The sequence below is a fragment of the Artemia franciscana genome, unplaced genomic scaffold, assembly GCF_032884065.1.
Source record: "Artemia franciscana unplaced genomic scaffold, ASM3288406v1 PGA_scaffold_39, whole genome shotgun sequence".
In the NCBI taxonomy this organism is placed as follows: Eukaryota; Metazoa; Arthropoda; class Branchiopoda; order Anostraca; family Artemiidae; genus Artemia; species Artemia franciscana.
The window spans coordinates 309,712-328,649 of NW_027062677.1; the positions used below are offsets into that span (position 1 = coordinate 309,712).

General features: G+C 33.5%; 1 protein-coding gene across 1 annotated transcript in view; it reads left to right on the top strand.

Moving 5' to 3' along the window:
- Positions 1 to 18,938, top strand: part of LOC136041826 (nucleoporin NUP188-like) — a gene marked incomplete in the record, with an annotated part of 179,580 nt that overhangs the window by 60,203 nt on the left and 100,439 nt on the right. The window contains 3 exon segments of the mRNA XM_065726603.1: positions 5,197 to 5,345; positions 9,046 to 9,331; positions 13,712 to 13,952. Of these exon segments, the coding sequence (XP_065582675.1) occupies positions 5,197 to 5,345; positions 9,046 to 9,331; positions 13,712 to 13,952 (676 nt within the window).

The window sequence follows — 18,938 nt, forward strand, 5'->3', positions numbered from 1 at the left end:
TTTTTAGTTTTTTTTAGTTTTTTAGCTTTTTAGTTTTTTTTTCTTTTTAGTTTTTTTGTAGTTTTTACCTTTTTTAGTTTTTTTCTTCTTTTGTATTAGTGTGAAATAATTCAGACGTCATATGCGGACAAACATGACGTCACCTGATCCACAGATCCACACACAGACAACTTATTTTTATATATATAGATATATATATATATAAATATATATCTATATATATATATATATAATATATATATATATATATATGTGTATGTATATATATATATATATATATATATATATATATATATATATATATATATATATATATATATATATATATATATATATATATATATATATATATATATATATATATATATATTTATATATATATATATATATATATATATATATATATATATATATATATATATATATATATATATATATATATATATATCTATATATATAAAAATAAGTTGTCTGTGTGTGGATCTGTGGATCAGGTGACGTCATGTTTCGGCTGACGTCATGAAATTAGTTGCCATCATTTTTGTTATGACGATGCTTAGTATATTGTAAAACACATTAATTTGGTTAATAATATACCATTTAAAATACCAAAATGAACATGCTGGAGTAGTCACTCGGTGAGAGAGGGTGTCAGAACGGAGAATGAAGGTCCCAGGTTCAAATCCTGGTTAGGCTAAAAAAGGTAAAAAACTAAAAACTAAACAAAAAACTGAAAAAACTAAAAAAAGGCAAAAACTACAAAAAAAACTAAAAACTAATAAAAAAAAATAAAAAAGCTAAAAAACTAAAAAAAAAATAAAAAAAGGTAAAAAAATAAAAAAAACTAAAAACTAAAAAAAAAAACTAAAAAAAAGGAAAAACCTGAAAAATAGAAGAGAAAAAGAAAACTAATAAAATTAAGAATAAAAATAAAAAAAAATAAAAAAGATAAAAACTAAAAAAAAAGTAAAAAGAAAAAACGAAAAAAAACTAAAAAAGCTAAAAAAAAAGGTAAAAACCAATAAAAAACTAAAAAGAAAAAAAGGAAAAAAACTAAAAAAAAATTTCATCTAAAAAACTAAAAAAAAACTAAAAAAAGGTAAGAACTAAAAAAGAAAAAAATAAATGACGACACTCAAAGAGAAAGCGACCGGGACAAAAGGAATGTTCGATTAGCAATCAACAAAGCACCGGGACACAGGGAGTATAAATGACGACCAGGACATAAGTAAAAAAAAAAACTAAAAAAACTAAAAAGAAGGTAAAAACTACGAAAAAAACAAAAAAGAAAAAAAACAAAAACTAATAAAAAAACTAAAAATCTAAAAATCTAAATAAACTAAAAAAGAAAAAAAAGAAAAAAGGAAAAAAATAAAGGAGAAAAACAAAACTAAAAAACGAATGTATATACAGACCGGGACACCGGGATACAAATGACGACCGGGACACAGGGAATATAAATGACCATACATAAGCCATAATGACCAGGACATAAGTAAAAAATATAAATGACGACCGGGACACAGGGACAAAACTACAACGGGGACGCCGGGGGGCACAGGGGGATATAAATGACGATCAGGACACCGGGACAGGGAATGGTCGATTAGCAATCACCATCAACAAAGCTCAAGGGCAATCAATAGAATCATGAGGTATAGATCTGAATACGGATTGTTTTCCCATGGACCATTATATGTTGCATGTTCAAGAGTCGGTAAACCTGACAATCTATTTATATGCACAGACAATGGGACAGCAAAGAATGTTGTATATTCGCAAGTTTTACGTAGTTAAAAACATATATATAATATATCTATCTATATTCACAGGTGGGACATAGGGACACAACTACAATGGCGCGTAACTAATATGGCGCGTAACGACTTACGCGCGCGGGGGGGGCTTGGGGGGGGGGCGTGAAGCGCCCCCACCAACTAGGTGTTGGGGTGGCGCGAAGCGCCACCCCAACAGCTAGTATATATATATATATATATATATATACATATATATAAATATATATTTATATATATATATATATATACATACATATATATATATATATATATATATATATATATATATATTTATATATATATATATATATATATACATACATATATATATATATATATATATATATATATATATATATATATATATATATATATATATATATATATATATGTTATATATGTATGTATATAGCTCTCTTGGCTCAGGCCAATAAAGGAAAGTAATCAAAGGCAGCTCTCTAGCGCTGCCTAAGTAAAGAGTCACATGACTACAATTTTTCAATTTTGTTTTTCTCCCATTTGGTATGGAAGGGATGTTCTTAGAAACTTTGCTAGTGGCTGATTAAATGGGAAACGGAAGGTTCTAGTGTCCTCTTCAAGAGTTGAAATTAATTGGAGGGCAATAAAACCCTAAAACAGAAGGTAAATTGCCTCTTATTTACCCATAGGCTTTATAATAGAAAAAGGGGGCCTGTATGATGTTGGCATTGCGGTTGGCTCAAAGCCTTTAGGAATCGTTCTCTGGGTCGAAATGAATTGTTGTCAGGGGGGGGGGGATTGACAACAAACTTTTTGTGTATGACCAGCTGAAAATATGTTCTAACTAATATCGTTATAACTAACGATATTATCGCTATAAATCGTTATAACTAATACGTTCTTGGACCAATAGGAACTTACTATACAAAGAAATTATTCTGGAGCACCCAATTCCCCCTCAAAAAAGGGCTGAAACGGTTTTCCTGATTGGTTTGGAATTTATATCTCGAAGTCCTTGAGTTAAGGTAACCACAATGCAAAAAAAAAATATTGGTGTCCCTCCATAATAGGGCCCAATGAAGGGTGAAATTTTCTTTCTTGACCACTTTGATTAGAAACTGAAAATTCTAATGACCTTTTTAAGGTCAATAGGGATTCAAGGATAACTAGCCTCTCTCACGGGCTCTTTTCTGCTACCTAACTCAACCTTCTCCTTTCGTTGCCCTCATGGATGTGGATCAAAATTTAAAGATGTTCATTGTCATCAGGAATATTGGAAGTTCTAATAAATACGTTTATGGGGGATTATGTCATACATAAAGCCGCAGGGATAATCAACCTTAATTATGGAAACAACATATCTTTCATAGATAGATTTTAGTTAAAAATTTGGTGTTGTTGTTTTGTTTTTGGTAATCTTTTTAAGTTGGAAACCTTAAAGATCGTTCTCAAAGTTAAAGTTCTCGCATTATAAAGCGTTATTATGTTTTTTAACCCGCCTGAAAGTTTAACCCGCCCAGTGGAACGTGTTCATCGTTAAGTGTTAATGTAAAACAAAAGATAGTCTGTGTTACTAGATGATCAAAAGAGTGTACGTGCAGTACTCTTGGAACGGGCTTGTAAATTTTTTCGGGAGTGTCTGGGGGCAGATGAGATGGATTTAACGATTTTGGTATATAGTTCAAAATTTTCGGCACTCATATTCCATATTGGATTAGGATAAATTCTCAGTGAAGTAGCGATATTGACCAAAAGTAACCATATGTACCCAAGTTATCAAAATGGCAGATTTATATTATTTCAGGAAGAGCTTGGGGGGAACGGTTGAAATTTTCAAAGGATGCAGGATTCCAGTCAAGTTGATCTTGAAATATGACTGGGAGAGAGGGGCAGAGGTAAATCGAAAAACCATCGTATCCAATCTATCGAAGTGAAGTATCTGTAGCATATACGGAACCAACTTGTTAGGATTAGTCTGAAAATTCTTGAGTTGGGAAGGTGGGGGGGGGGGCAAGGGAAACTCATGTTTTATGTTTAGAAGGAGGGTGTTTTGGAGCCAGTTTATGTGTGTCTCTAATCAGCCTAAAAGTTTTCAGCACTGTTAGCCCAATCTTTGAATCTATTCACAGTGTAAGTAGTACGACGGCTCTAGACCCCTAAGGTCCAAACCGGCGGTGCTGATCTCCGTTTCGTGGCCCTTCAGACAGAAACTGCAATTGGGGCTGGGGTCCAGCAATCATGTGCTTTCATATACCCTTTCTGCTTACCTTCGCCATATTACTCTAGTTTTCTAACCCAAGCTATCATAATAGTGTACATTTAATATTGCGGGAGAAACTAGGGGATCAACTTAAAGCTTTCTGATAGTGTTTAGGAACGGTGAGTGGACTCAAAATACTACATTACGGGAAAGGGATAAGAGTGCAGTAACATTCTTTTGTCCTAAATCATGGTTTATCCACAAAATTACTGATGTCTTTTTCTTAAAAGTTTAAAAGCCCTTGTACACAGTAAGATCTTGAAAAGATTGTCATCTGAATTACTTGACTTTGAATGTTTTTGGTGATTCCTGAACATACGACTAAAAGACATGGGAAGCACAAAAGGGGACCTTAAATTTTGGCTATCTTAATCAGCTTCAAAGTGACAACTTATAAACTTATTGGCCAGGTTGGGCACTGATATCTTGGGGTATATTGTTTAAATTAGCTTCGAATAGTATATATTTATACTATAAACTTGTATATACAACTATCTGTAAATGTAGTAAATGTAATCTCCTTTAAATCATCACCAATCCACAAAATATCCCTACAACTGTACATATTTGTGATCCTCAGACATGCTGACTTATGCTGTCAAATAATGTCATCACATTCTATGAACAACAAGATTAAATTAGCGATTATTTGATAATGAAAAGCTATTTATTCAGCCAAAACTATCTACGAATTAAATTAGAAGTTTTCGAATATAAAAGTATAAGTTCAAATTAGCTTCGAACAGTATTTGGAGCTAATTTAAGCCGCATCAGTTCCTGACAGCCTAAAACTTGTTTTGTCTCTCATGGGCTGGGACCCTACAGAGCTAAATCGACATCAAGGAAAATAGAAATATTTTGAAAATGGGTCGTCTATAAGTTTTGTATTTTAATGATTGTACTAGTCTAAGTAAAATTTTGACAAAAAAAAGAAAAAGAGCAAAAAAACAAGAAGCTAAACGATGCTAACCTGCTACTTTAAAATGTGCATTTGTGTATAAAGGTGGGTGTAAACCACTGAAAACAAGCCTGTCCCCTCTCTCAAGATCAAATTCATTTGCACTCCCCTGCTAACAATAGACAAAATTATCTATCAAATAGAACCGAATTTCCTAGAAAAAACATAAATAAATCTACGAAAATGTCTTCTTTTTTTGGCAGGTTCAACACGGAATGTCCAGTGTACAATCAGAGACAGTGAATATTGTCAAGTCGATTGTGAAGCTAATTTTAACAGTATTGCAACACTCACCAGAATCTTACCAAAGCCTTGAAACTTTGTCGGAGCTTCTTCTTGATGTGTTTGACTGGTAATCCTTTTCCATCCTTATTTCTTTTTACACTTAAATGTATTGGCTTTACTATATGATGGAATACAGTTTTTCTGGACATTTGGGGCCAAAGTTTGATCTGAGAACGTTCCTTTTAACGTTGCAAGATTTAGGTAGGTTAAGATAGTTTAAAAAAAATATGAAATGCTCTAAATCCTCCCCCTTAAGATTTAGTGAGCTATTATGCAGTACTATATAGCTTCGAATAGATGATTTTGAATTCAGCAGTTCATTTTCGTTTCAGCAGTTCAGCAGATTTGTACTGTTGCAGTTCAGTAGCTTTGTGGAGTTTAGGGATGAAATTTGCTGCTACGTGGTAGGGGCTCTTCAAAAACTGGCTATATAAGTCTTTTCTATGGCTTTAAACTGGTTCGTCATTCGTATCTATCAGTTGATGACAAGTTTAGCCCTAGTGGGACCAAAATTATTGCTGCGAGGCATAAAAGGCTCTGAAACTCCGCTTTGTTGTGGTACAGTGTACTTTAAATGGGCAATAAAGCTTGAAGTTTTTGCTCAAATGAGCCCTGTTTTAATTTTATAAAATAGCGGGTTCGATGCAACCACTTTTGAAATAAAATTGAGACAAAAAAACAAAAACAAGAATGTCTCATTTTGCTAAAAAATATTTTATGAGAGATCCAGAAAAATTATGTTTGTGTTTATTTCTTTCGAATACAGCTGTTTTTTTTTTGTTTTTTTTTTTTTTTTTTTTTTTCTTCTATATAAGAAGACTTTCAGCTTAGACATCTTGAAACTACCTTAAGTAAATTTAAAAAAAAAAGTTAAAGCTCAAAGTTTTTGCTCAAATGAGCCCTGTTTTAATTTTATAAAATAGCGGGTTCTATGCAACCACTTTTGAAATAAAATTGAGACAAAAAAACAAAAACAAGAATGTCTCATTTTGCTAAAAAAAAAATTATGAGAGTTTCAGGAAAATTATGTTTTGTGTTTATTTCTTTCGAATAAACACAAAGAAAAGAAAGATATCTTTTGTTCTCTACCATATGTTCCAGGTTTGAGTGAAAAACTTAAAAGAATTTTACAAAATAATGGTTTAAAGGTAGCTTTAAGAGGTAGTAATACTTTGGCAAGTTTTTTAAATTCTGGAAAGGATCGGACTTCCGTAGAGCAACAAAGTGGGGTTTATAAAATTCCATGTACTTGTGGAAGCTCTTATGTGGGACGTACAAACCAGAATTTAAGAACGAGATTGCTACAACATCATAATTCCATTTCATCGTCTTTAAAGCAAAATACCAAACCTGAAGATTTCACGTCGACCCTCGCGGAGCATATCTTTAATTTTCCAAATCATTTTATTTTGTTTGAAAATGTTTCTTTGATTTCTAGGGACCAAGGTTTAAAGCAAACTTTCAGGGAAACAATCGAAATTAAAAAAAATTCTATTCAAGAATAATTCCATAAACAGAGATACAGGTGAATTTGGATTTAACTCAATTTATGATAATTTACTGAGGTCAAATAAAGTAAATATCACTACCTAAGAGCTATGACCTCTGTCCACGTAATAGGTCAGTTAAATCTAATGAACCGGAACCGAAAAGGTCAAGGAGATTTGCCTCAGCTGTTGCATTGAAAAAAATAAGAGCAATAAACTATATGTAATTAGTTTATTATGTATACATTCTGTTTATTTTTATTCATGTCTTTTAGTTTTACTGCTGATGATGAACACTGTATATGTGTTCGAAATATCCAGTTAAATAATTTTATATTTCACTGTCAATAAAAAGGTATCATCCCTATTTTGAACTGTTTTACTTTCGACATGTATTCAGATTTTTTCCTTCATAGTAAAGTTTTCAATTTTTGAAATTTTGTAAGTTCCTGAAATATTTTTTTTTTAGATTTTTCTTACAATTAATAAAGGTACAAGAAATCCATAACAGTGAATCTTGGCCATATTATAAGCTTTCTTTTCCGTTATATTTAGAAATATTTGAAAAGCCTCCTTGAATCTTAGTATGTACAGTCTTCTTCTATTTAAAATATGTTTTATGTTTCAGTCTTCTGCTTAATAGCGGTGTAATTTTTTTTATTTTTTTTATTATTTTTTTTGTACCGTTTCTCTCTGGTACAGCTTGTTTGGGCAGTATTCAAGAATTTTTTCTCCATCAATTTAAGAAGTTCTACATATAAGTTTTTGTTTTTAAGACTTTGTAGGATTTAAAAATACTCATGTCCTCAAAATCTAATGAGGGATTTTTTTCTTTTTCCTGGGACTTTGTTCAGGGATTATTTCAGATTTGTCCTTTTCTTTAGGAGGCCTGGGCTTGTAAATTTTGGAACTCTGTATGGAATATATACAATCTTCTTCTATCTCTGCAAGAGTAATTTAATGTTCCAGCTTCTGCTTCTGTTAATTATTTATAATACTATAATTATTTATGATAATTCGATTTATTTATTTTTTGCTTGATTATTTTTTTTTACTAACTCAATCAGCTTAGCCATTTTTAGAGATTTTGAGTTAGTTTTGTTCAAGTCTGTATGGAATCGTTAGCTATAAAAAGAATCCTAATCAATAAATCAGGTCCGTTTTTCGGATTTTCCTTATCAGCGAGCAGATAAAGATTTAGAAATTTTGATAAGCTGCCTGGAAGATAAATATTTGTTTTCTAATGTCCTCTATCCTCTGAAGTGCTTTAAATCTTTTTGCTCTTGTTCATCAGTAGCTGAAATAATAAAAGTCTAATTCGTTAATTAAAAAACGCTAATAAAAGTCTAAACATTAATAATTCGTTTATTAATAATTTTATAGATTTCTTTCTTATTGATTATATTTTCCGAATGTTTTTCTCCATATGAAACAGGGACGTCAATTTACAAATATATAGTGTATGGAGGAATTTTAAAAATCTAGTGAGAGGGACAATTTTTTAGCTATTTTGATTTTTATTTAGTGAAAATACCAAAAAAGGTATTTTTCAAAATCTAGGAGGGAACTTTCAACTCCTCCCCCCTTTAGGATCTGTAGAGCTGCTCAAAGAGTAATGGACCACACTGGATTAGGGCCGTATTTTGACCATCTTTTTACAGTGGTTTCTGTTGTAGAATTTTCCTTTTTAGAAAGGTAGGTTTATATATTTTCAAAAGCTGGATGAAGACATTCATTTTTCCGAATTAGCTTTAATTACATATATGCTCACTCTCTAAGCGTATTTATGTTTCGAATCAGGTTATTTAAGTAATAAAACTAAATATTTTCAGTTGAAATGCACATCACGTTATTGTCAGTTTAATTACATTTTTATTGCAGCTTTTCGCTTATACTCAATGGTCCAAACAATCTTTGTCCAAAATGAGCAGAATGGGAATGTAACCAAACTTTCCACAATTTCTCTTGAAACCTGCGTTAACCGTTAACGCATAGTCTCTTTTTAAATTTGAAAGTGATATTAGACTGCCTGTAAATCAAAAGTGACATTACTATTCTTTAAATTAGGCTTACTTGAAATCAAATATAAGTTGAGTTTTTCTAGCTCGATTTCACGATTTTTTTTATTTTTTCTTAAAAACAACAATCAAATTGAGAATTAGTGGGAATGTCAACTGGCATCTAATTAATAAAATAAAACTAAATTAATTAATAAAACTAAATATTTTCAGTTGAAATGCATATCACGTTATTGTCAGTTTAATTACATTTTTATTTCAGCTTTTCGCTTATACCCAATGCCCCAAACGATCTTTTGTCCGTTTTCCTACAACTTGTCGGGCAGTTACTACTTCAAGATAAAGCAAGGGAAGGTATACTTCATCGATTGAAGCAAAATGGTCTGTTACCTCATTTTTTGGGTTTGGTTGACAACCCTTTAGAAATGGTTATGCATACAGAGCTCAACTCAGCGTTGGTTGGAAGCATTCTTGCTGGTCAAGAGTGTGTGACGGGTCTATACCCTTTTACTGTTGCCTTCCTTGAATTTATTAATTCTTGTATTAAAGTAAGTAGACATTCAAAAGGTTATTTATTTTTTTATTGCTACAAATAACTTTAAGCCCAATGCTTGTCGTATAGTATCTATTTTGTGTCATCGTCTTTTTATTTCTTGTCATTTTTTTTTTTTATGCGAATCATAGGACACAAAATTTGGAAATGGTTGTAAGTATTACTACCAGCATGAGAACGTGACGGGTCAATACCCTTTTATTTGAATTTATTAAATTTGCTGGACTTTCTGGAAATAATTAGAATAAGCAGGTTGTTTTTTTTTTACTATTTATTTTATATGTTTTATAGTACGTAATTTGATTTGGCTCGCTAAACACATTTTCTTGCAGATTTATTTTGTTATAAAAATAAATCTTATTTATTTAAAAAAAAAATATTTTGTTTGCTAGTACTCAGAAGCAGAGTTGTCAACCTTCTCGAATTTGAAAGGTTGAAAATTCAAGCTCTGAAACTTAACCAAAAGGAGCCCAAAGCTCAAGCTTTGTAACAAGGCCTAAAAATTTAATCTCTTTTATTTATTTTTTCATTTATTTCTTTGTTTGTACTTGGTTACCTGTACTTGTCTCAGGACACAAGCTTATCCTTCATGCTGGGATCTGGCTAATCATTGAGTGCCATGCTACTCTGTCTTAACTTATCCCCTCTTTTTTCTCTCAGGAGCCAGGGGTTTGCAATTCAGTACCTGCTCACTGAGAGTACTGATTAGCTTCTAATATACATTACCAAGTCTGATTTGGAGACGTTTATTTATTATTTTTCTTTTTTCACTGCTTTTCAAATATCATACTTTTATAGCAACGAATTTGGATTTCAGTGTTACTGACTATCCAAGGGGTAAGATGCTATGAATATGTCACTTGCAGAAGTGGTCAAACACATTTAGCTAATGGGCAAAAGCCACTTTCAGGGGCCAAGTCCCCAACCATATAGATTAACGGAGTTTGTGATTACCTCGTAAATAGTAATTTTTGGCTTTAAACGGGTATCTTTAGTACCACAGACTCATAGACTAAATTGTGTAGACTAAAGACTTGGAGATATGCTGCTAAAAAATTCTCAAAACAATAAGAGAAGAGTCTCAAAATGAATAACTTAACGTCAGTTCCACGGCCAGTAGCAGGAAAAGAAAAGACGAAAATGAATAAACGAAAAGAAAACTCTCAAAATGAATAACTAAACATCAGGCCCACGGCCAGTTGAAGGAAAAGAAAAGCCAAAAATGAATAAACGAAAAGAAGAGTCTCAAAATGAATAACTTAACGTCAGTTCCACGGCCAGTAGCAGGAAAAGAAAAGACGAAAATGAATAAACGAAAATAAAACTCTCAAAATGAATAACTAAACATCAGGCCCACGGCCAGTTGAAGGAAAAGAAAAGCCGAAAATGAATAAACGAAAAGAAGAGTCTCAAAATGAATAACTAAATGTCAGGTCCACGGCCAGTAGTAGGAAAAGAAAAGACGAAAATAAATAAAGAAAAGAAAAGTCTCAAAATGAATAACTAAACATTAGGTCAATGGCAGTAGCAGGAAAAGAAAAGACGAAAATGAATAAAAGATAAGAAAAGTCTCAAAATGAATAACTAAACATTAGGTCAACGGCGGTAGAAGGAAAAGAAAAGACGAACTCAACGACGGATGCTTCGCCTGTTTAAATCTAGGCTTCTTCAGCGCTAAATATACAAGAAACCAATAAAAAAGTGAAGATAAATCTAGAACAATTTATAAAATAAAAATTTAAAAATAAAATCTAAAGCCCAAAGGAACGAAAATAAGAAACAAACCAGTATCCATGTATACATTTAATGCTACCATGGTACAACACACAGTATTTATATGAACAAATACGAGTAACTCTCATGAACACACACAAGTAAGGCCCTTACTTTTACTTCAAAAGTAAAAAAAAATGTTTTGTCATGGGTGAAACAAACACACAAAAGTAGGCCCCTTGTTTTAGTCGTAATTTTGAGCTTTTTCTTTCTTTGTTTTGTCATGGGCGAAACAAACACACAAAAGTAGGCCCCTTGTTTCAGTCGTCATTTTGAGCTTTTTCTTTCTTTGTTTTGTCATGGGCGAAATAAACAAACAAAAGTGGGCCCCTTGTTTTAGTCGTCATTTTGAGCTTTTTCTTTCTTTGTTTTGTCATGGGCGAAACAAACACACAAAAATAGGCCCCTTGTTTCAGTCGTCATTTTGAGCTTTTTCTTTCTTAGTTTTGTCATGGGCGAAATAAACACACAAAAGTAGGCCCCTTGTTTCAGTCGTCATTTTGAGCTTTTTCTTTCTTTGTTTTGTCATGGGCGAAACAAACACACAAAAGTAGGCCCCTTGTTTCAGTCGTCATTTTGAGCTTTTTCTTTCTTTGTTTTGTCATGGGCGAAACAAACACACAAAAGTAGGCCCCTTGTTTCAGTCGTCATTTTGAGCTTTTTCTTTCTTTGTTTTGTCATGGGCGAAACAAACACACAAAAATAGGCCCCTTGTTTCAGTCGTCATTTTGAGCTTTTTCTTTCTTTGTTTTGTCATGGGCGAAACAAACACACAAAAGTAGGCCCCTTGTTTCAGTCGTCATTTTGAGCTTTTTCTTTCTTTGTTTTGTCATGGGCGAAATAAACAAACAAAAGTGGGCCCCTTGTTTTAGTCGTCATTTTGAGCTTTTTCTTTCTTTGTTTTGTCATGGGCGAAACAAACACACAAAAATAGGCCCCTTGTTTCAGTCGTCATTTTGAGCTTTTTCTTTCTTAGTTTTGTCATGGGCGAAATAAACACACAAAAGTAGGCCCCTTGTTTCAGTCGTCATTTTGAGCTTTTTCTTTCTTTGTTTTGTCATGGGCTAAACAAACACACAAAAGTAGGCCCCTTGTTTCAGTCGTCATTTTGAGCTTTTTCTTTCTTTGTTTTGTCATGGGCGACATAAACACACAAAAGTAGGCCCCTTGTTTTAGTCGTAATTTTGAGCTTTTTCTTTCTTTGTTTTGTCATGGGCGAAACAAACACACAAAAGTAGGCCCCTTGTTTCAGTCGTCATTTTGAGCTTTTTCTTTCTTTGTTTTGTCATGGGCGAAATAAACAAACAAAAGTGGGCCCCTTGTTTTAGTCGTCATTTTGAGCTTTTTCTTTCTTTGTTTTGTCATGGGCGAAACAAACAAACAAAAGTCTTGTTTTAGTCGTCATTTTGAGCTTTTTCTTTCTTTGTTTTGTCATGGGCGAAACAAACACACAAAAATAGGCCCCTTGTTTCAGTCGTCATTTTGAGCTTTTTCTTTCTTAGTTTTGTCATGGGCGAATTAAACACACAAAAGTAGGCCCCTTGTTTCAGTCGTCATTTTGAGCTTTTTCTTTCTTTGTTTTGTCATGGGCGAAACAAACACACAAAAGTAGGCCCCTTGTTTCAGTCGTCATTTTGAGCTTTTTCTTTCTTTATTTTGTCATGGGCGAAACAAACACACAAAAGTAGGCCCCTTGTTTTAGTAGTCATTTTGAGCTTTTTCTTTCTTTGTTTTGTCATGGGCGAAACAAACACACAAAAGTGGGCCCCTTGTTTTAGTCGTCATTTTGAGCTTTTTCTTTCTTTGTTTTGTCATGGGCGAATCAACCACACAAAATTAGGCCCCTTGTTTTAGTCGTCATTTTGAGCTTTTTCTTTCTTTGTTTTTTCATGGGCGAAACAAACACAAAAAAATAGGCCTCTTGTTTTAGTCGTCGTTTTGAGCTTTTTCTTTCTTTGTTTTGTCATGGGCGAATCAACCACACAAAATTAGGCCCCTTGTTTTAGTCGTCATTTTGAGCTTTTTCTTTCTTTGTTTTGTCATGGCCGGACGGTTCAAATTTTAGATCTGGATATCAGAACTGACTGAGGGCCACTGAAGAAGTAAGATCTAGAGAAGTGACTCCCAAAGTGATCCAGGTGGACCCCCACAATTACACGGGAGACTCGGCAGGTGTCTATGTTGATGTGACATAATGTAGGGGCTCACATCTTGGAACAGAGGGCCCACGAAAATTTATTTGGTTTAGATAGTGAAAAACTAATTGGCTTGATTTCACCTATAAATACTACTACTATTAAAGACTCGCTGCAGCACGAAGCCGCCTGAGGCCAACACAACTATAGTTGCTTTTTCTCCATCCCAAAATAGTCAAAGAACCCCCTCTTTACACCCTCCCAGGAAGTTCCAATTTCCCTTAAATTTTTCCTTACGCTCTCCTCGCATCTCATTCGGGGAGAAAGTAGTGATATTAGACATGTGTTATACTTGCATTTCTAACTGCAAGCTATTAGTTTACTAAATATTTATTTTAATATATAATATAGGTATGAATTACCTATAATTTTATGAATTTCATGCTCATTAGCCGGATTTATTCTAGGCTGAGACAAGTAATACAGACATAGTCTATCCTTGCATCGTATTCATCCTTAGAGAAATTTTTCCAACTCATCCAAAATGGAGGTTTGACGATCTTCATGAGCGTAATAAAGTGATTGATCTCTGTCTAGACGTTTTTAGTTCAGCTCTAGAGTCAAAAGATGTCACATTGCAAACTCTTACTGTTTCAAGCCTTCTCTATGGCCCAGCTGCATTCATATTACTTGAACTGATAGCCATAGGTAAGAATTTTTGGCCTAATTAATATTAAGTTAAATAATTATTTGACTTAAATTTTAGCCTTATCCTGTTATGCCCAAAATTTAATTTCGATTTATGTTTTAGTGTGGGAGATTTAATGTTAATTAGCGAAAAGTTTTAGAAGTCTATTGCTTTATTCAATATGGACGTAACATCTTTATGTAAAATAATCAAAATTTCTGGGGAAATCCCAATTGAGTAAATAGCTAAATAAATGGTAAATAGCTTGAGTAAATAGCTAATAACTACAAACTTGCCATTTTTGGAACCAATCCTGAATGGATAATTTTTCAATTTAAACACTATTATTGAAAAAGCTATTAACTTTCAACTTTCTCGTCAACTTTCTCGTATTAAAATCTCGGATACGATCCTGGAAGTGCTTGAATTTACCTCTGGACTTAATTCTGTGGGACTTGGGCTGAAATCATTGGAAGACAAAGAAAAGCCTTAGACCTCTACTCGTGAGTGTCATAGTCTAAAGCTGTTGAGTGAAGCGAAATAATACTGCCCGCAAATTGTACCAGGCTCAAAAAGCCCACCCACGTCGGCTTTTTCTTGCCAAAGAGTTGGGAGTTTTGCTTGATATGTATCAAAGTAAGGCAAGTTCAAAAGTGAGTTCAATCTTTTTAGCTAATTGTAATGTAAACTCAGTACATGTCATGAGTCATGAGTTAGTTCAGAGTCATGACTCATTGCTTAACCAGTTAAGACCATGGTGCTTGCTATTGCCTACTCTATGAATGATATAATTAAATGAATGAAGATTGATTATTGCTAAATTATTTGTATGCTGTGCTACAGCGAAAACCTTATATAAGGTGATAAAAGACTATTTGAAAATATAAACCTTTTCCTAAAAAAAAACTTAAGAATGGAAACCATTAGTTATTATCCCTCCAAAGTGATTTAAAGCTGAGACTATTCGTGGTATAAGGTTAAAGCAATACTTGAGTGTTTTTTTTCAGTAAGTCTATTTTAAGCTATTACTGAGTAAGGTGGACAAGAAAAAAAATAAAAGGATTCATTCAGATATTGATTATAGCGAAGATATTGCTATAAGAACCCCAAATGCGTCAGGAAACCCGAATATTGGGAAGCCAGTGACAACTCAGGTTTCCTTACTAACACTATCAGAGGACTTTGTGAAGATGATGATTTATTCTAGTAGAAAATAGAATAAAAGAAATTGAATCGGAGCAATAGCCTTGAGGTCTGAATTCTCCGAGTTAAAGCCTTGTACAAATGCTGTAAAAAATAACGTTTCTTTGTTGAAAAGTTAAATTTTAACCTGCAATCCGAAGTGAAGTATTTTAAAGACAAGACCCTGTGTATCAAACAGTTCGTGGTAACGAACTGAGTAAGGAGCGATCCGGCTCAATAGTAACCAAAACTCTAAAAAATTGAATTTTGATATCAATAGCTACATCAAAAGAATCGCATTTTAATGCTGATTTTAAATATATAAGTTTTATCAAGTTTAGTCTTACCAATCAAAAGTTACGAGCCTGAGAAAATTTGCCTTATTTTGGAAAATAGGGGGAAACACCCCCTAAAAGTCGTAGGATCTTAAGGAAAATGACACCATCAGATTCAGCGTATCAGAGAACCCTACTGTAGAAGTTTCAAGCTCCTATCTACAAAAATGTGGAATTTTGTATTTTTTGCCAGAAGACAAATCACGGGTGCGTGTTTTTTTTTTTTTTTTTTTTTTTTTTTCTTTTCCCCAGGGGTCATCTTATCGAGCAAGTGGTCCTAGAATGTCGCAAGAGGGCTCATTCTAACGGAAATGAAAAGTTCTAGTGCCCTTTTTAAGTGACCAAAAAAATTGGAGGGCATCTAGGCCCCCTCCCACGCTCATTTTTCTCCCAAAGTCAACGGATCAAAATTTTGAGATAGCCATTTTGTTCAGCATAGTCGAAAACCGTAATAACTATGTCTTTGCGGATGACTTACTCCCCCAAAGTCCCTGGGGGAGGGGCTGCAAGTTACAAACTTCGACCAGTGTTTACATATAATAATGGTTATTGGGAAGTGTACAGACGTTTTCAGGGGGATTCTTTTGGTTTTGGGGGCAGGGTTGAGGGGAGGGGGCTATGTGGGAGGATCTTTCCTTGGAGAAATATGTCATGGGGGAAGAAAAATTCAATGAAAAGGGCGCAGGGCGCAGGACGAATCTGGTCACATTAGAAAAAACGTCAAATTCAGAGCTTAATATACAATGCTGGGTGTTCGGAGCCTCTCTATTATGGAGTATAATTTGAAAATAACACAACTATACGAGCGATAAAACATATATACCACAACCATAACTCAACTAACGAAAGAACTGCTAAGAGATAACACAACTATAACGCGAAAACAGGTGAAAACTAACGGAAAAATAAACGAACTAAGAGGTGGAAGGGGCCCAGAGAAAAAATTTAATCCTTTTCCAATTTTGAGCCTAACCTTCGCAAAGGAGTAATAATGTCAGAAGTCCCGAAATACCGAATTATTTTCTTTTCAAACAGTTCGTGGTAACGAACTGTAGTAAGGAGCGACCCGGCTCAATAGTAAACGAAACTCTAAATAACGGAATTTTGATGCTAAAATATACATCAAAAGAATCGGATTTTCATGCTGATTTTAAATATATAAGTTTCATCAAATTTGGTCTTTGTAATCAAAAGTTACGAGCCTGAGAAAATTTGTCTTATTTTAGAAAATAGTGGAAAACACCCCCTAAAAGTCACAGAATCTTAATCACAGAATCTTAATCACAGAAAATCACACCATCGCATTCAGCGCATCAGAGAACCGTATAGCAAAATTTTCAAGCTCCTATCTAAAAAAATGTGGAATCTCGTATTTTTTGCCAGAAGACAAATCACGGGTGCGTGTTTATTTGTTTGTTTTTTTTTCCCAGGGGTCATCGTATCGACCATGTGGTCCTAGAATTTAGCAAGAGGGCTCATTCTAACGGAAATGAAAAGTTCTAGTGCCCTTTTTAAGTGACCAAAAAAATTGGAGGGCACCTAGGACCCCTCCCACGCTCATTTTTTCTCCAAAGTCAACAGATCAAAATTTTGAGATAGCTATTTTGTTCCGCATAGTCAAAAACCATAATAACTATGTCTTTGGGAGTGACTTACTCCCCCACAGTCCCTGGGGGAGGGGCTGCAAGTTACAAACTTCGACCAGTGTTTACATATAATAATGGTTATTGGGAAGTGTACAGTCGTTTTCAGGGGATTTTTTTTGTTTTGGGGGTGGGGTTGAGGGGAGGGGGCTATGTGGGAGGATCTTTCCTTGGAGAAATATGTCATGGGGGAACAGAAATTCAATGAAAAGGGCGCAGGATTTTCTAAAATTACTATAAAAAAAAACAATGAAAAAATAAACATGGAAACATTCTTTCAATTGAAAGTAAGGAGTACCATTGAAACTTAAAACGAACAGAGATTATTACGCATATGAGGGGTTCTAAAAATACTTTAGCATAAAGAGCGAGGTATTTAGGAGGAGATAAATACCGCGCTCTTTATCCTATAGTATTTTTAGTAATTTCAACTATTTATTCTACGGCCTTTCTGATTCAGGGGTCATTCTTAAAGAATTGGCACAAAACTTATGATTTAGTGTAAAGAACGAGGTATTAACAATGGTACAAACCCCCTCATATACATAATAAAAATTTAAGAATATAAAAGTTTGTTACGTAAGTTAATTCTTAAGTTACGTATATTTTTTACTAATAAAAAAACATGTTAAAAATTAAAATTTATAGTTGCCTTTTTGTGTAACCGAAAAATTGCATGGCAACTAGGCCTCCTTCCCTATCCCATATTTCTCAAAATCGTCTGATCAGAACTAAGGGAAAGCCATTTAGCCAAAAAAGGAATTAAAATGTAAATTTCATTTTAATAATTTATGTGTGGAGAGCCAAAATCAAACATGCATTAATTCAAAAACGTTCAGAAATTACATAAAAAAAAACTAGTTTTTCTAACCGAAAGTAAGGAGCGACATTAAAACTTAAAAAGAACAGAAATTACTCCGTATATGAAATGGGTTGTCCCCTCCGCAATCCTTCGCTCTTTACGCTAAAGTTTGACTCTTTACCACAATTCTTCTTTTTAAAACAATTAAAAGCTTTAGCATAAAGAGCGAAGGATTGCGGAGGGGACAACCCATTTCATATACGGAGTAATTTCTGTTCGTTTTAAGTTTTAATGTCGCTCCCTACTTTCGGTTAGAAAAACTAGTTTTTTTTATGTAATGTCTGATAAGCTAATGGCTGGAGAGTATCAGCCTAATAAAAATAATGTGGTTGCATGGAATGCAGTCTGTGAGGATGAAGGTCAAGCTAGACGTATGTTTACCTAGATATGTACGGATGGACTAAGTTTACCAGTGATGCATCATTTTTCACTAAAAAAAATTTAAGATGTATTTTAAGGTTAATGTAAAAAACCGTGGAAACAAGATTGTAATACTTAAAAATGGGGTGATGATGCCCCACTATCTATGAGAGAGGCAAGAAAAAAAAATAATATGAAAAATAATTGTGTCTTAAATCGATGGATATCATGGGTATCAAGCACAGTTCCACCATATCCTCAGTTTGAACGTCTGGGTGGTATGTAAATAAGGTTTACGTGCGACGAATGGATTGAGGAACTAGTATATAAGCCTCCCCCCTCCATAGCTTCCAGAGGTGCTAAAAAATGAGTGTTTTATTGAATGTATTTAGTTTACTTATTGACTAATTATCTTCTCTTTTTCGCTTGGTTTAATCAAATTGATACAGAAAAGTTGATAAAGATGAATTTGAAATGTCTGGGTTAATGTTGCTTTTTGTTTGTGAGTAAACAATTTAAAAAAATTTTTAACGAGAAAATTCTTTGAGTGGGTGGAAGCGGGCTGATGTCTTTTTGAATGGTTTTGTTTTGTGTTATGAAGCTTTCATTGAAATATATATATTT